General features: G+C 48.1%; 1 protein-coding gene across 3 annotated transcripts in view; it reads right to left on the bottom strand.

The window, feature by feature from the left end:
- BRD3 (bromodomain containing 3) overlaps positions 1-22012 on the bottom strand; it is a 48318-nt gene extending 26306 nt beyond the window's left edge. Inside the window, exons 1-4 of one of the 3 annotated variants that reach the window (XM_081967487.1) lie at positions 21896-22012; positions 7362-7699; positions 3596-3733; positions 3209-3356 (exon numbers count right to left, since the gene is read on the bottom strand). In XM_081967487.1, coding sequence (XP_081823613.1) covers positions 3209-3356; positions 3596-3733; positions 7362-7562 — 487 coding nt within the window. In that variant the 5' untranslated portion in view covers positions 7563-7699; positions 21896-22012. Of the gene's footprint in view, positions 1-3208; positions 3357-3595; positions 3734-7361; positions 7700-21799 lie in introns of all 3 variants that reach the window. The other 2 variants (XM_081967486.1, XM_081967488.1) reach the window with 2 other exon arrangements.
- Positions 22013-22521: the final 509 nt, after the last annotated feature.

Here is a 22521-nt window from a genome sequence, read left to right as displayed (position 1 = left end):
GATTGAACCCGTGGGGGGTTACACTAGGCTGAATGGCCACAGCAAAAGAAGCTGCCATCAATTCTAGAAAAAAAGCTGCTGGACCCTCTGAATGAATGAATGCCTTCGCAGGAAAGACCCTACTCCACTAGACCCGGGGCCTCAAACTCACAGCCCACGGGCCAGATGTGTCATGCGCCAACCGTACCCACCCCTGGTCTAGCGAAGGGGGAAAAAATAGCAATAGCACTTAGACTTACAGTCAGGTCCAGAAATATTGGGACATCGACACAATTCTAACATCTTTGGCTCTGTACACCAGCACAATGGAGTTGGAATGAAACAAACACAATGTGCTTTAACTGCAGACTGTCAGCTTTAATTTGAGGGTATGTACATCCAACTCAGGTGAACGGTGTAGGACTTACAGCAGTTTGCATATGTGCCTCCCACTTGTTAAGGGACCAAAAGTAATGGGACAGAATAATAATCATAAATCAAACTTTCCCTTCTTAATACTTGGTTGCAAATCCTTTGCAGTCAATCACAGCCTGAAATCTGGAACGCATAGACATCACCGGACGCTGGGTTCCATCCCTGGAGATGCTCTGCCAGGCCTCTACTGCAACTGTCTTCAGTTCCTGCTTCTTCTTGGGGCATTTTCCCTTCAGTTTTGTCTTCAGCGAGTGAAATGCATGCTCAATGGGATTCAGGTCAGGTGATTGACTTGACCATTGCATAACATTCCACTTCTATCCCTTCAAAAACTCTTTGGTTGCTTTTGCAGAATGCTTTGGGTCATTGTCCACCTGCACTGTGAAGCGCTGTCCAATGAGTTCTGCAGCATTTGGCTGAATGTGAGCAGATAATATTGCCCGAAACACTTCAGAATCCATCCTGCTGCTTTTGTCAGCAGCCACATCATCAATCAATACAAGAGAATCAGTTCCATTGGCAGCCATACATGCCCAAGCCATGACACTACCACCACCATGCTTCCCTGATGAGGTGGTATGCTTAGGATCATGAGCAGTTCCTTTCCTTCTCCACACTCTTCCCATCACTCTGGTACAAGTTGACCTTGGTCTCATCTGCCCATAGGATCTTGTTCCAGAACCATGAAGGCTTCGTTAGATGTTGTTTGGCAGACTCTAATCTGGCCTTCCTGTTTTTGAGGCTCACCAATGGTTTACATCTTGTGGTGAACCCTCTGTATTCACTCTGGTGAAGTCTTCTCTTGATTGTTGACTTTGACACACATACACCTACCTCCTGGAGAGTGTTCTTGATCTGGCCAACTGTTGTGAAGGGCGTTTTCTTCACCAGGGAAAGAATTCTTCGGTCATCCACCACAGTTGTTTTCCGTGGTCTCCCGGGTCTTTTGGTGTTGCTGAGCTCACCGGTGCGTTCCTTCTTTTTGAGAATGTTCCAAACGGTTGTTTTGGCCACGCCTAATGTTCTTGCTATCTCTCTGATGGGTTTGTTTTGTTTCTTCAGCCTAATGATGGCTTGCTTCACTGATAGTGACAGCTCTTTGGATCTCATCTTGAGAGTTGACAGCAACAGATTCCAAATGCAAATAGCACACTTGAAATGAACTCTGGGCCTTTAATCTGCACATTGTAATTGGGGTAATGAGGGAATATCACACACCTGGCCATGGAACAGCTGGGAAGCCAATTGTCCCATTACTTTTGGTCCCTTAACAAGTGGGAGGCACATATGCAAACTGATGTAAGTCCTACACCGTTCACCTGAGTTGGATGTACATACCCTCAAATTAAAGCTGACAGCCTGCAGTTAAAGCATGTTGTGTTTGTTTCATTCCAACTCCATTGTGGTGGTGTACAGAGCCAAAGATGTTAGAATTGTGTCAATGTCCCAATATTTCTGGACCTGACTGTATATACCACATCAAAGTGCTTTCTAGTCCTCTCTAAGCAGTTTACAGAGTCAGCCTCTTGCCCCCAACAATCCGGATCCAAACAAAAAATTAAAAATCTTTGTTTAAAAAAACCAGTCTGGATCCTCATTTGACCCACCTCGGAAGGGCAGAAGGCTGAGTCAGCCTTGAGTCTGGTGAGATTCGAACTGCCAAATTGCAGTCAGCCGGCAGTCAGCAGAAGGAGTCTGCAGTACTGCACTCTGACCACTGCACCACCGTTCCAAGCAAAAGCTGCAATATGTCACATGAAACTGTGAAGACGCGAGTTTGACACCCCTGCACTAGACGAATGAGCAGATGAGGGAGGGAACAGAAGGTACAAGAGAGATGATGGAGCCATTTAGAGATCTAGGAACGAGGCCTTGGGAGCTGTGGGGGAAAACCAACAGTCCCCCAAGACAGTTTCCCTTAAACAGGCTTTTCCCATCCTGGCCCAGAGAATTTGATTTTTGTTTCTCAAGTGAGGGACTTTCCACCTTTCCCTGTTACATTTCATTTTGTTACTCGATCAATTACAGGTGCGTCATTGGTCGAGACTGCTTTGCATTTTATTTCTGTCATCAAGTGTATTAAACAAGCAAACAAATCAACAAATGAGCAAGCAAGCAAGTTGTCTGGCCCAATTCTGTATGGCCTGTAAAAGATGAGCTTTCCTTCCACCTCTCCATCCAGAGCAGAATGGAAATAAGGGGAGGAGGGGCAGGGGGACACAACGGACTGAATCTGGTGCTCTCCTCTCCCGTTTGAGGAGCAGCCATGCACAAACAGCCCACAGTGTCTCCATTTCACCCCTGGGCTATCCAACCCACTTCTTACTAGGTTGGGGTATCGTTGTACTTTTTTCTGACAAATCAAGCTATACCATGTCTCTGAAGGGGACAAGCAAGGTTCCAATGCGGCATGCATTACCGAGACCTGGCTAACAGTGTTGATGTGTGTGTGTGTGTGTGTGTGTGTGTGTCCTCTTGGGGATGTACCCAACTGAGTTGGGCACCAGCTGAGGCCCCAAGGCAGGAGGGGTGAGATGGCAGAGGTCATCTGGGGGCCCTGTCCCCGAGTTTCCAGATATGAGACCCTACTTCTGAGACTGGCTCCTGGGATCAGCACAAAATCTATGTCTTTTATTACACTGTAAGCCACTTAAAATCGTGTTGTACGATGGGCAGCAAATACATTTAATAATAAATAAAATAAAACTCCCAGAATGTTTCTCCACTTCACCACCTCGTCCCTTTCCATGTATCTCCCTTCCAGTGCAAGGGAAGCGCAGCCTTCATCTCTGACCTGGGTTGGGGGTCCCGGCTCCCATCTTCCGAGCTTTGCCCTTAGGCACGGGGGGCAGCAGCTCCACTTCCTCCTGAGGCATCTGGGCCACTTTCTGCAGGAAGATCTTTTCCAAGGCTTGGGCCATGAGGACAATATCATCCGTTGGCTGGCAGGGAGGCACGGAAAAAGAAGGAAACACAGAGTAGCACAAAGGGCCAAAGACAAACCGAAACCCAAAGGCCCACACGCTCATTGCTAACTCTTGGGGGACAGAGGCCATTTGCCCTCAAAGGGTCTGGGCCCAAGGGAGGAAATTCAGAGCCAACACCCCCTCTTGGTAGTGGCCAAACGTAGCCTATAAATGCCACGAGGCTTCCCCAGGAAAGAGGGGACTAGATCCTTTACCTTGTTGTAAATGTAACAATTGGTAAACATGGTGTTGAAATCCTGCATGCATTCACTGGCGCTCCAGTAGTAGTTGTGCTCCAGGCGCTTCTTGATGGTGCCCATGTCCATTGGGTTCTTGATGATTTTGTGGTAGTCCTGTTGGGGAGAGGAAGCAGTCAGTCTTTCACCTTGGATGACCTGAGAAGAGGGCTGCCAAGGGAGGCTACGTCGAGGGAAGCCCTAAATCCTGACAGCGGAGAGTGATAGAGGGAGCAATCAATCAATCAATCAGAATAGAGCTGGAAGGCCTTCTAGTCCAACCCCCCGCTCAAGCGGGAGACCCTATACAAGCGATGGCGAACCTTTTTTGGCTCGTGTGCCACCAGTGGGGGGAGCGCAGGGGGGTCGTGTGCGGGCGTGCCACACCCATAATGCAATGCGTGACCCTCCAGTGTGCATGCGCGCACAACGCCCCCCCCCCCATTTTTACATGCTTTTTTCGCCCTCCCCAGGCTCCAGAGGCTTTATAGGAGCCTGGGGAGGGCAAAAAGAGCCTCACCCGGCCCCCCCGGAGGCCCTACAGAGGCATCAGGGACAGTCCGGAGGCTTCCCTGAAGCCTTCGGAACGCTTAAAATGACCCTCCGAGCAAACCAGAAGTGACTTTGGGGTTGCTTGGAGGATCGTTTTAAGCGCTCTGAAGGCATCAGGGAAGCCTCCAGACCGTCCCTGATGCCTCCGGAGGGCCTCCGGGGGAGGCTCTTTTCGCCCTCCCCAGGCTCCTATAAAGCCTGGGGAGGGCGAAAAAATGGCTTTTAAAAATGGTGAACTCAGCTGGCCAGCGCGCGCATGCGCGCTGGCCAGCTAACAGGGCAGCGCCTTGCGTGCCCTGACAAATGGCTCCGCGTGCCACCTGTGGCATGCGTGCCATAGGTTCGCCATCACTGCCCTATACCCATGATGGCCCTACTCCTATGGCATGCGTGACAGAGGTGGCACGGAGAGCCCTCTCTATGGGCACACGTGCCGTTGCCAGCTGCACTTCCGGGTTCCGTCGAGAACATGCGCGAAGACCAGCTGCTCTCTTCCAGGTTCTGTAGTGCACATGCGTGAAGACCAGCCGGCTGATGCGCATTATGTTACGGAACCCAGAAGAGAGCGGCTGGCTGGCCAGCATGCGTGCGTGTGACGAACCCGTAAGTGCAGCTGCTCTCTTCTGCCTTTTGGTGCTCCAGAGCGCATGCGCACTCCTGCTTCAGCACTTGGTGCCAAAAAGGTTAGCCCCCACTGCCCTGCAGCCTTTCAGATGGGTAGCTATCCAGTCTTTTCTTAAAAACCTCCAGTGATGAAGCACCCACGGCGACTGGCTAATTGTCCCTGTTGTTAGGAAGTTTCTCCTTCATTCCAGGTTGCTTCTCTCTGTGATTAGTTTCCATCCGTTTTTTTCTTGTCCTGCCTTCTGGTGCTTTGGAGAATAGGTCGACCCCCTCCCTCTTCTTTGTGGCAGCCCCTCAAATACTGGAAGGCTGCTATCATGTCTCCCCTAGTCCTCCTTTCTCTAGCGCTAGACTATCCGTACCCAATTCCTGCAGTGATGATAGTAGGGCTGGTAGCATGTAATTAAGAGCATCAATTAATCTTATTCTTAAGTGTAGTGCAAGGAAAACAATCACATTCACAACGCAGTGAAAACCATCGAGACAGAAAGAGTCTTAATAATCAATCAAAAGCATCATTAACCCCAGATAAATCCGATGGGCAGTTTTGACAATAAACACTAAATATCTGGGTATTCGTTTCCTCTCATAAATATTATATATTTGTCTTTGCATAATGTATAAATATACTGAATATTCTTGTACAAAATAGGGTAACCACTATTACCATACCATATTATATGGTAACGAGCAAGGATGAAAACCTCCTAGAATCCATAGGGGTCAATATAAAAGGAGAAAAGAATGACATTGCTATAGGCGTAGACTACAGGCCACCCAACCAAGCAGAGGAAATAGATGGACTTTTTGCTAAACAATTAACCAACGTATGTAGGAAACACACAGTGGGAGTAATGGGAGATTCAGCCTTCCGTCCTTCCGAGGTGGGTAAAAGGAGGACCCAGATTGTTGAGGGCAGGAGGCTGAATCTGTAAACCGCTTAGAGAGGGCTGGGAAGCACTGTGAAGTGGTATATAAGTGCTGGGTCCTCATTTTGTGTTTTCCTGTCTTTTATCAGAAACAAAATGTTGAGCTAGACTGGGGGTTGCTTCTGTTCTCCTTGGCTTTGTTTCATTTGAGATGGAGTGTCAAAGGGCCATCATCCCATGTGAGCCTCAGCTAAAATTCAACAATATTGGGGGGGGGGTTATTTTCTTCTCATTTTCAAATAAATAAATAAGATAATTAAGTGGGAAGAGAGAGAAATTAGGCTGACCAGCTATTTTGGTTTGGGAATCTGGAAAGTTAAGGCAAAATCCTGCAGAATCTGAGTGACTTAACAGAGCCAATAAGCTTCCTGCAAGACTTCAGAAAGCTGTTAAAGTACAAGAGGGAGGTAAGGTGTTTTAGTTAGTTAGCTTATGTTAGTGTATGATTGTTAAATGTTTGTACCCTGCATTTTGCTCTGGGAAGTTGGGGGGAGGGAGGGTTGGAGGGGTGGCAGGGTTGGGGGGTGGAGGGAGGGAAGGGGAAATATCTGTAAACTCTACTAAAACTTTTCAATAAAAAAACAGAAAGCAAGCTGTTATTTTTCTGTTATGGTGAAGGTGATGCAATGTTTACTCTCCAAGGATGGAGTGGGAATCTCACCATTTAGTAACACAAGCCCAGAGAGAGAGTGGCTAGAGAATTCTCCTAGTAAGGCAGGATTCTGACTGCCACCTCAAAGCCCAAACTCCACATGCCCAGGGGAACCGTTCCATCTTCAGGAGCACCTGTCTATCAAACACGGTCTTCAGTTGGAACCAAAGAGCCAAGAAAACCTCCCAAATCTCGCTTTTCATCCCAGGTGACAATTTTAACTGTTTGCAGACAGCTTAAAAAGACACCTTCACACAATATCATCTATAGCAGGGGTGTCAAACAGGATTTCTTCGAGGGTCGGATCAGCATTGTAGTTCTCTGGGGGGGGGGGGGGGCAGGGGAGGGAAGATGGGCCGGACACCTCTTGCAGCACCTTGCCGTCTAAAAACGGGCCAGCAGAGGCACCATGGACTGGTCCTTTCATATTTCCACGGGTGAATTTAAGCACCCCACAGGACTTGAGTTTGACACCCCTGGTCTATAGCATTTCCTGATTTTAAATTTAACCAGAGCAGAAGTTCAATGTTAAATCTAACCCCATAAGAGCAGGGAGGCAGGGAATGGTTTGGCTCCCGTCCCTGAGGGAGATACACCTGGTGGGACCCAGAAGAAGGGAGGGCCTTCTCTGTGGTGGCTCCCTTTCCCTGGGACATCATTTCCCCAGAGATCAGAATGGCTCCCACTCTAATTCTCTTCTGAAGACCCGGTTCTGCCAGTGGGCTTGGGGAACCCAGAGAGGGATGGAGCCCATTAAGCGGCTCGTGTGATCGGCTGTCGCTGGGGCGGGAGATAATTTTATTACATTATTTGACTTTTTATTAGTTTTATTGTTTTTAGACGTGGTTTTTTATATTCCGTAAGCCGCCTTGAGTTGCCATGGGCGAATAGGCGGCCACATACATTTAATGATAAATGAATAGATAAATAAATAAATAAAATGCCTTGGCAGAGACATTAAAAAGAAAGAGAGGAAGTTGTCACTCACCGGTAAGTTTAATTTAATGGCATCCACGGGCTGGTAGAAGGGCCAGGCAAACTGGTGCTTCCACAGGGTCTTCACCACCACATTCTGCATGTACTGCAGTTGGTTCGTCTTCCTCCCGGGCTTGGTGGGGTTGGTGACCTCCGGGGGAGGGGGGTTGACTGGCCCCTGGGGGGCCTGGGGGGCTGATGTAAGGGCAGACATAATTCCCTGCCTCCTGGCCTCACTGAGGGCGGCGGCGGCAGCAGCAGCAAAAGGGGGGAGGAGGAGGAGGAGGAGAGCCGCCTGTTATGCTCCCCGCGTGGGGCGGGCATCCCATTTCCAGGGACCAGCTATGCAGCCTGGAAAAGGCAAGGAGAAAAGGCACGTCAGTTTCTTTTTTTATTATTATTAAAAGAGTTTTGTACAAACAGATTTTCCCCCTTTTCACCCCCCCCCCGCCATACAATATAAATCTCATACAAATGCTATACCCCCCCAACCCCCCCCCCCACAAAAATTCACTTTCAATTATACCAAATACTTTGCCCCCTCCTCTCCCCCCATCTTAAAATAGATTACTCGTAACCCCTCTCCTCCCAACAAACACTATATAAATTTCTCTTAGATTAATAATAACACATTGATCCCATTTTCTAAGCTAATTTAACATCTATAACTCTTAATATAATTTCTCCTAGCCTAACAATGTTTCATTAGTCCCATCTTCTAATTTATTCATACATATATATTGCCCCACCCTCCACCCTAACCCTCCCCCACCTCCCACACAAACCCAGCCCCCCTGACTTCCGCTGTATACCACTCTAACAATTCCAAACATCCCATATACTATTTACTCTGATCATCTATCGGTCTAAACATTCTTACCTAAAGGCTAGATAATAACTCCTAGTCTGGTATTTATTCTGTATATATGTCACGATGTTAAAAAGTTTGCTAGGCCTGAACTGCCTGAATTGACACTCAAGAGTTAAACTAAGAAAGCTTTATTGCGCAGGTCATAAAACAAAAAAGGGTTCTTATCTGAAAGTGATTTATTGCGCACGCGTTACACATTCCAAAATTCCTCTCTTCTTTGTTCGGCAGCCAACTTTGGCTAACGAAGCTTTTCATTATCAAAATGTAACCAATTAGTTATTTTCTGTTTTATTTTATTATTAAAGTTTGTTTATTAATTAGAATACTTTTAAAGACTTATTTTTCTCAATATCTCAAAAGATATGCAGAAGGGAATCAGCCACGGTTCATCGGTCTCTAACAGGGTGTTTTTTTCCCCTGACAACTTGGTAGCAGAGGTTTGGTTGACAACTTGGTAGCAGAGTTTTGGCTTTTGATGACCAGCTGAGATGACTACAATTTATGGCTGTATTTTCCCTTCATGCTATCTAAAGATAACCGACTAAGCCTAATTAGCCATGTCGAAGAAGAGAAAGAAAAAGAAAGATGGGGCGAACACAGATGAATCAGCTTCCTCTGACAAAGAGGCTCCCTCGGACACAGAGAAGCAAGATCAAAACGTATTCCAGGAGCAACAAGGTGCCGAGCCAGAAATGGGGGAAAGAGTTACAGAAGGCAAGATCTACGGACTGAGGTCAGTAAATGTCCCTCATTATCAAGATACAATTAATGAACGGCAAAAGTCTAAACGGCAACTGCCGGCAGAGGAAAATTCCTCCCACACAGAAAGCAAAGTTTATGAAATTCCCCCAGATGGTGAGCAAGAAATGCAAAGCTATCTAGATCAAATAGAACTGTTTGAAAAATATGCTAGGGAGGCGAGAGTGTGTTTTGAAGAGATAAGGCGAAGTAGAAGAAGCTCCCCCACTCCCAAAATGTCTGAGGACGCCATCTTGTCTTCTTCAAAACAACAGCCTAAGACACACCCCACAGAGTTCATTGGTCAATTAGAACAAAGAGACATGTACACGTCACCGAGGTCACGTGGTCCCTTTGAGTCAACTGAACTCCCGCATACGTATAGAAAGGAGAGGCAGCCAAGAAGTGAAGCTGCACTGCCATCTGCTGGTGGAGAAAAATTATTACAGCAAAAGATTAAGCAATTGGACCAGATTTTCAGAGATATGTCTATGAGTCCTTTAGAAGCCAAAACTTTGTCTCCAAAGGTTAAGTCTTCAATACCCCCTGGCGGTGTGGAATTCTCCCTAGATGGAAAAAGGCAAAGCCAGAGGCAAATTCGAGGAAGCCAATTTGATGTTGCCACGCAAAGGCCAATGATGCAACCCCAGCATCCCCTGGTTCAACAACCAGCTTTGCAACCAGAGCAACAAATTGTTCCTCAGCAGGTATTCACAGTCACCCCCTTGACTGGTGAGTCCAAATTAAAGGAGTCAGGAGAGAATTATAAAGCCTGGGTCAGTGAAATTGCGCTCTTGCTTCGAAGAGAAGGCACATATTCCATGGTTTTTGATCCTCCCCGTCAACCCTGGACGCCTGCAATAAGAAACCTTGAAAACAGAGCAATCACGACTTTACTCATGTCAATGGAAATTGAGATCCAAGGTATCTTTCCACCTGATGCAACTGCCCAAGAAATTTGGGCTATTTTGGAAGATTGCTACAGGCCCGTTTCAATTGAATCCTCATGTTTGCTTATGTCTGAGTTCCATGGTTCGAAGTTGAAACCTGGTGAACGAATTGGTGGACATTTGACCAAACTGAAAAGAATGAGAAGTGAATTGAGACAAAATGGCCATGTAATCGATGATATCCAAATGATTAGCATCATCATTAACTCATTGAATTATGAATGGAAAGATGCTGTTGCAAAGTTTAACTACGTGCCTATTGCTCAACGCACAGTTAACCACGTTTGCAGACTTTTAGTGGAAGACGAAGCTATCAGGTTAGCTACCCCACATCTGCAACGACCTCCAGCACCAAAGGCTCCAGCCAGACGTCCCTTCCGAGGAAGAGGCTACGCTCCAAGGATGCCAAAATGCTACACCTGCAACCGTGTGGGACATGACACCCGGGATTGTCCCCAACGAGTTCCAGCTCCCGTCACGTACCAGCCCAGAGGAACAGATTCCAGAGGCAGAGGTAGAGGCGGAAGACAAGGTCGTCGTGGTCCAAGGCGTGATCCACAAGCTCCGCTTGCAACACTGGCCATAACCAACGTTCCACAACCTGATCCAAAGTTCGACAGACGTCTTTTGTGGACTTTAGATAGTGGAGCAGCTGTGCACGTTACCCACAGAAGGGAACTTTTCACAGAGATGGGCGAACCAGAGCCCGAGTATCGAGAACTGTATTCCTTCACCAACCACACTTGCAAGGTTATGGGAAAAGGAACTGTTTACATTGAAGAGCTCGATACACACATCCCTGATGTTTATTACATACCTTCAGCAACCAGTAATTTGCTTAGTCAAAGTCACTTGTCTAGAGAGTTAAAGTTCCAGGTTCACCACCTCGAAAAAGCAAGTTACTTAGTTAAAGATGGTGATATTGTTGCTGAAACCATGCTGATTGGTGGTGTTTATTACTTAAAGCCAAAGCCTAAAGGGCAAGCACAGGCAAGTATGCAAACTCCAAAAAGGCACAACGCAAACCCAGAGAGAGTTGTCCCAGAGAGAGAAAGCGTTACTGTGCCAAAGGCTCCTAAAGCCAACAAACAAAGAAAACAGAAACAGATTGCTCAAAGCAAGCCTGAGGGTCCTCATGAAACTGTTAATGTTGAGAATTCACTAACTGGTAAACCTTTGCATTCCAGGTGTATTCACAAGTGGCACAGAAGATTGGGGCATGCCAGTTTCCGTGTTCTTAGAAAGATGCCGGAGTTCGCAAAAGGTTTGGATCTAAAGGGGTGTAAGGTGTTTTTGGATTGTGCGGTTTGCAAAAAGGCTAAATCCAAGGCGGCTGCAATTCCCAAACACGCTACACGCCGGTCAACACGCATTTTTGATTTGGTACACACTGACATAGTGGGTCCTTTCCCACCAACACTTGGTGGCAGAAAGTATTTTTTAACAATTGTAGATAATCATTCTAGATATGGATTTGTATATCCTATGAGAGAGAAATCTGAGACCTTTCAGATCTTTAAAGACTTTGCAGCGTTTGTTTCTACACAATACCAAGTTCGCATCGCCAGAATCCAGAGTGACCGTGGTGCAGAATTCATGTCTCAGCGTTTCCAGGACTGGATGCGTAAGAATGGAATTCTTCATCAGACATCTGCTCCATATACACCGGCTCATAACGGAGTCGTAGAAAGAAGACAAGGGGTTCTACAAACCATGATGCGTTGTCTTCTAGAAGATGCCAATCTCAGTATCGCATACTGGGGTGAAGCAATCAAATATGCAAATTACATTGTCAACCGTACTTGGAGCAGTGTAATCAATCAAACTCCTTTCTACATGCTATATGGCTACAAGCCTGATCTCAAGAACCTCCATATTTTTGGTTCATATGCTATGGTGAACACTCCTATAACTCAAGGACCAAAGAGACTAAGATTTATGGGTATTGATGATAATTCAAAATGGTACAAATTCATTGATACTAAACATGTGATTGTCATTTCACAATCTGCTAATTTTGAGGAAGACATTGACTGGTCCAGGATTCATTCCAATGATCCTGAAGTTTATTTTCCTAGAGATGGTGTTCCAGATGCCACGCAGCCTGATGACAATTCGCAGGCAGATATTCCTTCTACCAGTTCTTCACAACCTGATGTTCCGTCTTCTCAAGCCGCGGATGCTGATGCTAGCGACGAACGTGAGGACGAGGATGATGATGAAGAAGAAGAAGACTGGTCTGTTGTTCCTAGACGCTCCAAGAGGGCCACAAAAGGAATCCCTCCACAACGTTATTCATGGCAACTGACAAAAACACCAGTACCTTTGATTTGCAACGTTACTCTTCCTCCTGAGACATTCACACAAATCAAACAGCTTCCTGATTCAGAACAAGACAAGTGGTATGATGCAATGCAGGATGAAATGGACAGTTTAAAGAAACTTAATGTATTCACACCTGCAAAACCTCCAGCAAACAAGAAAGTCATTGGCACCCGATGGGTCTACAGAATCAAGAAGAAACCAAATGGTGAGTCTTTATACAAAGCCAGACTGGTAGCTCAGGGTTTCGCTCAACGTTATCCTGAGGACTACACAAACACTTACTCACCAACAGTCAGAACTGAAAGTGTAAAAATTGCCTTAACCACTGCAACTATTCTTGGTTTAGAAGTTTTCCAATTTGATGTGGACACAGCTTATCTACATGCAGACCTAGATGAAGAGATCTACGTGAGAAGCCCTCCAGGATTCCGAAAGCAAGAAGGGGATACCTGGTTCCTGAACAAAAGTCTTTATGGTCTGAAACAGTCAGGTTTAATGTGGTATTTATGTCTTACTGACAAACTAAATTCAATGGGCTTTATTAAGTCCGAAACTGATGAATGCGTGTTCACAAAAAGATCTAACAATGCATATGAGATAATTCTTGTTTATGTTGATGATATTGTTTATATTGGTCCAAATAAGAAAATGAGTGAGATTTTTGCCAAAAGTTTGCAGAGATACTTCACACTAAAATCTTTAGGACACATTAGCACTTATTTAGGTGTTCAAATTGAAAAGACACAGAAGGGGTTTAGTCTTTCACAAGAGGAGAAAATTGACCACATTCTACATCATTGCAACATGAAAGATGCTAGCACAACAAAGACACCCATGCAAACAGATTTTCACAACTTAACACATGAACCAAGTCCTGAGTTCGAGGATCAAACACTTTATCGTTCAGTCATTGGTTCACTATTATACATTAGTAGTTGGACCAGACCTGACATCGCACTTAGTGTTAATCTTTTATCACGACACGTAGGTAAGGCAACACAATTTCATTGGTCATGCATTAAGAAGTTGTTGAAATACCTAAAACACACTAAGCACATGAAGTTATTGCTAGAACCAACACACACTGATCAACCAAAGTTGATTTGTTTTGCCGATTCCGACTGGGCGAGCGACAAGAAGTCACGCAAAAGCACTTCTGGTTACATGATGTTCCTAAATGGTTGTCCTGTTTACTGGCAAGTGAGAAAACAGAGTTTTGTTTCATGTTCATCTACTGAAGCTGAATATGCTTGTGTTTCAGATGCTTGTAATTCTCTAACGTGGTTTGATGCTTTGATCACAGATATCTGGACACGTCCGATTCGACCAATCACCGTGATGGAAGATAATGTATCTGTTGTTTATATTTCTGAGTCACATTTCACAGGTTCTAGGTCCAGACACATTGACATTCGTTATCAAAACACAAAGCAATTAGTTAAGCAAGGTTTTGTTAAATTGCAATATGTTTCTACACATGATCAGATTGCAGACATGCTTAACAAACCACTTGCCGCAAATCAACACGAGTATCTGCGAAAGAAGATGTGCCTTAATTGATGATTTGATGACGTCAGCCCAGACTAGCAAAAGAAGGGGTGTCACGATGTTAAAAAGTTTGCTAGGCCTGAACTGCCTGAATTGACACTCAAGAGTTAAACTAAGAAAGCTTTATTGCGCAGGTCATAAAACAAAAAAGGGTTCTTATCTGAAAGTGATTTATTGCGCACGCGTTACACATTCCAAAATTCCTCTCTTCTTTGTTCGGCAGCCAACTTTGGCTAACGAAGCTTTTCATTATCAAAATGTAACCAATTAGTTATTTTCTGTTTTATTTTATTATTAAAGTTTGTTTATTAATTAGAATACTTTTAAAGACTTATTTTTCTCAATATCTCAAAAGATATGCAGAAGGGAATCAGCCACGGTTCATCGGTCTCTAACAGGGTGTTTTTTTCCCCTGACAATATAATCAATCCATTTTGCCCATTCCTGTGTGTAATCCTCCTGTTTCTGAGCTTTTAAGAAAGCTGAAATTTTTGCCATTTCAGCGAACCCCGCCACCTTCTGAATCCATTGATCAATTGTCGGCAAAAAATCTTTTTCCCAATGTTGCGCAATCAACAACCTAGCTGCTGTGACCATATACAAGGCCAATTTTGTTTCCCCTTTGGTAAAATCCTTAACTATACCCAATAAAAACATTTGCGGAGTGAATTGTATTCTTTTCTTAAATACATTCTGCATAACCCACCATATTTTTATCCAAAAAGCTTTCACCTTGTTACAAGTCCACCATACATGAAAAAAGGTAGCATCTAGACACCCACATCTCCAACATTTTGGTTGAACACGTCAGTTTCTTCAGTGGGAAAAAGATGGCAGGATGGAAGCAAAACGTTTGCATCCCCTTTCCCCAGATTCCATGGTTACTTGGCACCCCAGATAGAAAGGAATCCATGGGAAGAGTTTCAGTCTCCTAACTGTCGCCCCCATCACTCCCCCCAGAGCAGTGGGAGAGGCAACCACTCGGGGGCCATCCAGGTTTATGGATCGAAGAAAACCCACCTGCAGAACAGAACTTTCCCAGAGCTACAGAGAGGCCCCTTCGGCCATACGCTTATTAAGTATGGTAAACTGCCACCTATCAATCACGGGTGATTTGCAGAAAGAGAGGCCTTTGTGAACAACTGACAAGCTCAGAGATGCCACTGTGACAACTACAAACATCAGGGGAAAGGGTGTGTGTGTGTGTCTTCCATCGCATCCCCTCTTTCTTAGGCCAGGGCTAGTTCTTCCCATCGGGCAGAGGGAGACGTAGCACACACTCTGACCTCTCAAACCCCCCAATATATCAACAGCTGTGCCTAAAGAACAACCCCGAAGAAGCGGTGCCTTTATGGTTTAACGAGGGTTGGATTCCCACAATCTCCTGAAGCATTTTGTGTTGGCTGCCTCTGGTGTGTTACACAAAACCTAGGGTGAAATATGAACTGGAGCCCTGCCGATGCCTCTTGAAGGAAGAGTGATAATCCTACAGTCATCCAGGCAGATAAAGGAACGTCTGCAAAGAAACGGCCCCCAAGGAGCTCCCCACCTACAAGGGACTTTTCTTCTTGTGGTCGGCATCTGCCTTCCCCAAGTACAAAATGGCAAACAGGATCCCATATTTTTTCTGGTCAGAATCTTTACCCCTAAGAAGTCTTTGCTGGCAGTTTCTTTATGGATGCCAAGGTCCCTTAACTGCTTTTGTCCACCTCTTTGTCCCTGGCGCACGCAACGGGGTTCAAAGACAGGAGCTCCATCCATACGTGTGGCAAGCCATACGATCCCTTGGTTTTTTTTCATTTAACATGCATAAGCAACAAAAAGTTTGTTCAAAACAGCTAAGCGTTATTTTTTTTACATTAGGCTAAGATAATGAGAGGCAAAGTACTAGCAAAGGGACTATATTAATTTAAAACTATTAACCATAAGGCATTTTCATACTGACAATAAAATAAAATGACACACAAAGTGCAAAATCCAATTTTGTCATTTCAAGTGAATGAAAATTTGATCTTTTCAAGGATTCACATAATAAACAAAAGTGTCATTTGTTTCAATATGGGAGGCAAAGAAGGCAACAGATTAATCTATTCCAGGAGTGACTCTCTTTTTCCCCCAGTGAAAACTGCAAACTCCACCAAACGCCTCCCATCACTGGGGGAAAGGGTTGAATAGTCACAGAACTCCCCATATGAAGAGGTGAGTCACCTAAGAGTAAAGCTTTTCTTCAGGGTGGAGTGTCAGTAAAAGAAAAACTTCCAAAGAACCAAGGGCTTCCTCAAACATCTCTGCCTACCATGGGCCAATCCACGGGGCCAGAAGGGAAGGCAAAGAGCAGGAAGGGCCCAGGCAGTGGCCCTCTGCAACGGACCTTCTAATCTTCAGGGAGCCACTTTGGATCCCCCTGAACGGGGACAGTTTACAAAACTGCCCCCTTTCCTCTCATAGGCGCTTGCCAATCCCATCTTTTTCTGATATTCTGAAGCAGCTTTTCATCACCCTAACAGCAGTTTATACTTTGGTATCAACCCCCAAAACTTTGATATAGACTAAAACAATAGTTTGCACAGCCTAGGATTTACAAAGTTACTTCTGGCTATAAATGATGGGAAACTATCCAGTAGGTTCTCCAGATTGCACACAACTACAACTACCTGTGTGTTAACAACCAAAAAGTGTGTTGTTTTTTCTTGTTCCTCCCCTCCTGAGCAGATGCAAGATAATGGGGGGAGGAAGGGGGGGGAGAGAAAGGGCTCTGGAAAGCTCCCTGCAAAGGTTATAGGCAAGCTCCATAATGGCATGAGTAATGCAGAACTCACGGAGCCACTTCCTCCCTTTCCCAGGGCGCCTTCTGGGCACCGCCACCTCTCATTATCCAGGCCTCTGCTTCAAAGCAAAGCCAGGCCCTGGCTCCCTTCAGTCCTCAGGTGGAGCCCAGATGCTGAGGCTGCCCTCGGATCGAAGCTGGAGCGCTAAGACTCTGATAAAGGGCAGGCAGTCCATGCTTTGAAAGGCTCCCGAGAAGCTCATCCAAAGGGCTCCAGGAAAGCGGCTGCTCCTCCCCCAGGCCCTCTCTCTGCCCTGCTGAAGTCCCAGGGGGCTGCCTGGCTGGCTGGCTGGCAACCAGAGCTGAAAAGTACCAGGAAGGAGCAGAGGAACTCCAGCCCTCCAACCTGCCCAGCTCCCCCTGCAGAGGAGGAGCATCTGTGGCAGGTCACAAAAGAGGCCCTGGAAGGCCGCAAACACCTGGTGGGCCCCTGCAATCCTTTCTCAGGTCCTGGCAATTGTGCTTCCTAGTTCTTCATCCTGCTTTTATTTCTCTTAATTCAAGGCAGCATACCCAGCTCAATGCCTCCTGTTTTCTCCACAACAATCCTGTGAGGTGGGTTGGGGAGGGGGGGGAGGAAGGGAGGGGAGGAAGGGGGAGAGACAGCACCTGCCCCAAAGTCACCCATCCGGCTTTCATCCCTAAGGGAGGGCGACAATTTGCATTCCTCTGGTTTCTTTTAACTGCTGCACCAAATTGGCTCTCACCAATTACTTTGCCAAGAAAAAAGGGAGGGAAAAACTTCGGAGTCCCACACACAGAAAGAAGGAAAAAGCTAACTTTTTCCAAGAATGGCGCGCACACACGCACACACACACACGTTTTTGGGCATCCAGTTTTCGTATTGGTCAGAAATAATAAGCCTGAATGACAGAAAAATTGCTGCAATGCTCCCCAGAATTTTTTTTACTGCTGTAAATAAATCAAGTAAGAGATAAAGCATAAAGGTCAAGCAGCCTCCAAATAATGAGGACCCCCCCCCCCGTCTAGCAGGCACAAAGCACCGTTTTATTCGGACTCCTCAATGAAACTTTCGGAGGCAGCTGAGCCCTGGGTTCCAGAAGCTTCTCTATTATAAGGCAGCACTTTAATCCTGCGGGGGGGCACTGCTGTGCCCACGTCCGTGCCCCCCCCCATGGCTCTCCTCCATCTAGGGCAGTGATTCTCAACCTTGGCGACTTTAAGTCCTGTAGACCTCAACTCCCAGAATTCCCTAGCCAGCTGCCTGGGGGATTCTGGGAGTTGAAGTCCACAGGACTCAAAGTCGCCAAGGTTGAGACAGACTGATCTAGGGGCTCCTTCTACCTTGGCAGTTGGCCAACCCGACCACTTCCCTCTGCCACCCTCTGGCATGCTGCCCTCCCTCCTGGCCATGAGGGTTTTCATCACCTCTGACCCTTGTGACTAGGGTTTATGGGAACTGTAGTCAAAAACAACCGTAGGGAATTGGGTGATTTACCCCAAATGCCTTCCACAACCTGTTGCTGGGAAAGGCAAGTAATTACAAAGACTGTGATTTTAGAAAGCCATTCAGTTGGCTGAGCTGTTTTTTGATTTGTTTTTTTTTAAAGCCAAAGTGGTGGTTTTCTTCGTATGGGATTTTTTGCACCCTTCCATTGAATAAGCTTAGACAGCCTCATGAAGAAGCACAAGTGCCAGCGTAGCTCTTCTGCTTTCCTGTGATTCAGGCCGAGCGAGCGGGCTGTTCAAAAACCCAAACTCCCTTCCACAAAACAGCAGAGACCTCCAGAGACACAAAGCCTCCACTGCACCTCCGGCTTATTCATAGGAGGGAAGCATTACATTCAATGCCCTGCGAGGGAACCCCCCCACTCGGACAAACAAGCTAACAACAAAGAACCGTCAAGACCCCTCAAGACCACTTCCACCCACACTGAGAGGGCAAGCCAGGGGTCTCTAAAATGAGAGCCAACCCCTCCCCCCTACACCAGGCATGCCCAAGCGGCAGCCCTGGAAAGCTAGTGATGCAGAAGTCCCACAAGATCGTAAACTTTTAACATTTATACGTGTATACAAAGTAACTATATTGTATACAGTTACAACGGGCGAAAGACTGGCAGAAGGCATCCATGAACACCAACTGGCCGTCAGAAGACATGACCAAAATTCTTTAATTACACAACACAGGGACAGAGTTAACCATAGTTTCAATTGGGAAAATGTGACCATCCTAGACAGGCCAAGTCCAAAAATGCCAGGGAATTTCTAGAATCCTGGCACTCTGACAAATCAGCCATCAATAGACACACAGACATTAACAACACCTATAGACTATGCAAAAGACCCTCAACCAGCCCAAAAGAGAAAAAGATTCCACCAGGAAACAACATAGATTAACTCCAAGGTTAACTTCAGACTAACAATTAAGTAAACAAAACCCCAAGCAAGAAATTGGCAAAGAGCCATCAGTAAACAGCCCAACCAAAGAATCCCTAAGACCACCCACACCCACAGGCAAGACACCAGAATATAAACTGACAGCAAACAGCACTCCCTACTAGCACTGATGCTGTTGCCTGGCTGGGTAATGAAACATCTGCAAGAAAACAAGCAAGCTCAGAGAGCACCAAGGACCCCCCCCCCCTTATTTTATATGTGGTCCAAGACAAATCCTCTTCACTCAATGCAGCCCTGGAAAGCCATAAAGTTGGGACACGCCTGCCCTACACACCGATGATGTTACCTAGTTGGGTAATAAAATGTCTGAAAGAAAATAATCCAGCTCACAGAGCACCAAGGATGCTACAAACGTCAACTGCTAGGCAACACTGTTTCTATTAAGCCCACGAAGAAGAAGAAGAAGAAGAAGAAGAAGAAGAAGAAGAAGAAGAAGAAGAAGAAGAAGAAGAAGAAGAAGAAGAGATGGCTGAAGTCGGATTGACTGCCTCACTGCACGCAAAGCCATTTCAGCTGCTTTCTATGAAACGGCTACTGTACTCCAGTTGGTAAAGCTCGGATAGCTTGATGTGCAAACTTTAACCAATCGGGGCTCATTCAATGGGCCATGCTTAAGAAAACAATGTGCTAGGCAGTGTGTGAACCAAGTCACAGAATGTCTCAAAGGTTACTGATGAAGCTTGCTTTCTGAAATGAGGCTATTCTATCAGACTCACTGCTGAGTAAATCCACTCGGGATGGGGGCACACAACTTAAGTACCGAACTAGGCTAACAAAGCACACATTCAGTTCATCCTCAACTTATGAGAGGCCCTCTCTCTTTCACCTAACTTCCCCAGGCAGGGCTGGAGGAGGAGGGAGCACAAGCATCTCTCTAACGTCTTCAACAAAGTCTGAGCCGGCTGGGCTGAGAGGTTAGCATCATTGGAGCAGGAGTAGGAAATGCTACTTGACAACCAAAACATGTGCGATTGTAGGGCCATTGTAATCTTACAGGCAAAATGGACATTCCTAAGTGTGCACTTAAGTATTGATATACACCTCCACCCAGTTAGTTATTGAATTTCTGCTTTTCGTGAGCTCCAATCAATTGCTACTGCAATCCAAAGGCTATTCTCCAGGAGTTTAAAATAAATATTAGAAAGTAGGACTCTCCAGAGAGTTACAAGTTATAAACCAAACTTCAGACCCAGCGTTGAGCAAAGTGACTTGAAGCATTTTACCTCTTCTACGCAACCGAAAAGCCTCACGTCCCCTCCTGAGAACTGGGTTCCTTAGGTCTGGTGGGGAAGAGAGAGAAAGGAAGTTCCCACCTGCTCTTTAAGTGTCTGAAGGGGGGGGGCTTCAACACTGCATTGGCTGTGTATGCGCTTTTCTGCCCTGGGTCAAAGTCCACCAGCACCGAGCAATACCCAGAGGAACAGTGGCTGCAACCACACTCTGCATTCAGCCATAGAATAGCTTTGTTACTGCCCACTAAATATGCCAGGATTTACAACTGTTCCTCCAAAACGTGGCATTTATGATAAAATTTGCACCTGCCCTTCTGCCAATATAAAACACTCAAGTTGGCTTGCAACAGTTAAAAAAAGCACAATCAAACTAAAACCAATGAAGAGTTCAAATCCTGATGAAAGAAATGCATTGGACCGGTTCCTTAAAGGACGCCTCCTTAGGGGACAGGAGGCCTCTTCTGCAGGCCACAAGAGACAGACGTTCCCAGGGGCCTCTGATCTGGGCAATTGGGCCCAAAGGTGGTTTCAGGGTTTTCCCCCCCAATCCATTATGGCATCTTTAGCCCTGTTCGGCTTAGCATAACTTTCACTCAGGCCTCTGCCGTTTGCACCCAGACTTCCCAGTCCAGCTGGAGAGCGCTGGCTCCGCAGCAGCCCAATGGGACCCCTGCCAGGCCTTCAGAGCTTCTCCCTCCACCAGTTCCAAAAGTTTTGACAGGTGTCAGTAACTTTCTTCCGCGGCTCTTCCAGGCTGCCAAGGCCGCTCTCCTTTCATCCGGGCTAAGAGGGGACCCAGGACTTCGGCAGCTGGGAGTTTCCGAGCACGAGAAGGGAGCGAGCCGGGCAAGCACCAGCGATGAATGGCTGCCTGTCTCGCCCAGCCCGGTGGGGAACTGCGGCGGCAGCTGTTGCCGCCTCCCTCCCGGCCGCCGACTGGCACCGGCCCGGCAGAGCTCAGCTTGGCCCGGGGGCGCCCCGACTCCGCAGCCCCAGGAGACGGAGGAGGCCGGGAACCCCCAGGGCAGCCCCAAGGCCCGGCGCCCCGCTTCTCCCGCCGCTGCAAGGAAGAGCCGGCAGCCGCCCTCCGGGGCCGCGTGGGAGCCCACCGGGGAGGCCGCCCCAACTTCGGGGGAAGCGCCGCGGCGAAGACCGCGAGGGGCGCCCCGTTCCCGGCTCCAAAGGGGCCCGTTTGGCGGGAAGGACGAGGCCCCTTCGGAGACGCCGGGCACCGCCGCTTGCCGGCCCCGGGGGAGGAAGGGATCCGCGGGGGCCCCGCCAGGCTTCAGCCGCCCCCGGAGACGCCACTTCGCCGGGCCCACCGAATGGCGCCGACGGCCTTTGTGTGGCCGCCGCAGCCGCTGCTGCCGCCGGCGAAGATGGCGCGGAGGGGGAGTCGCCCCCCTCCCCCCCCGCCTCCCCCCTCCCGCCTTTGTCGCTGTGGCGCCCCTCCCCCCGCGCGGCGGTTGCCCCCCCCCAGCGCCCCTCCCTCCCCTCCCCTCCCCTCCCGGCCTGGGCCCGCCCGCCCGCCCGCCCGCTTACTTGGGCCCGCCGCCGCCGCCGCCGCCGCCCCCGCCTGGCCAGGCCGGCGGGCGGGTGGGCGGGCAGGCTGGCCGGCTGGTGGCTGGCGCTGCGTACCGAGCCGCTCCTACCGCCGCCGCTCCGGTCCGCTGCCGCCCGCCGAGGCCAGTCGGGCTGATGCGCGGACGGGGCGCAGCGCTGCGCTCATGCGCCGGCCGCGGGGGCCGCCGGGAAGCGTAGTTCGCTGGCGCGGCCTGGCGCGGCGCTCCGCCAGGCGGGGACTACAAGCCCCAGCCTGCGCGCGCCCCCTTTCTTCGCCGCGCCGCCAACAAAGCGCTCGGCCAGGTCGTCCCCCTCTCGGTGGGGCCCGTTGGGAGAACCTCCGTGTGGGCTCCGTCCCCGCGACCGAGGCGGCCCCGTCGCTCAGCCGGCCCAGGCACCCGCCGGCTCCGTTAGTGCCCTGGGAGCCTCCGCGGTGCAGGCCGGGAAAGGCCTGGCGGAGCCACCCGAAGCGCCTCTCCTGGGGCCCCTCTTTGCCATGGCCCCTCCCGTGCGCAGCCTCGGGGGGGGGGGCTCTGCAGGGGTCCCTGGGTCGGGGGCCCTTCAGGTGGTCCCCGGCTTGACTACTGTAAGCCGCTCCATGTGGGGCTGCCCTTGAGGAGGACCAGGCAGAAGCCTGGACTGGTGCAGAACGCGGCGTCTCCAACAGCCCCGGATGGGCCTGCCTCCGTTTACCCTTGCAA

This window comes from Natrix helvetica, assembly GCF_964273705.1.
Source record: "Natrix helvetica genome assembly, chromosome: 15".
Taxonomy (NCBI): Eukaryota; Metazoa; Chordata; class Lepidosauria; order Squamata; family Natricidae; genus Natrix; species Natrix helvetica.
The sequence above is the reverse complement of the archived record's forward strand: the minus strand, read 5'-3'. Positions and strand labels throughout refer to the sequence as shown.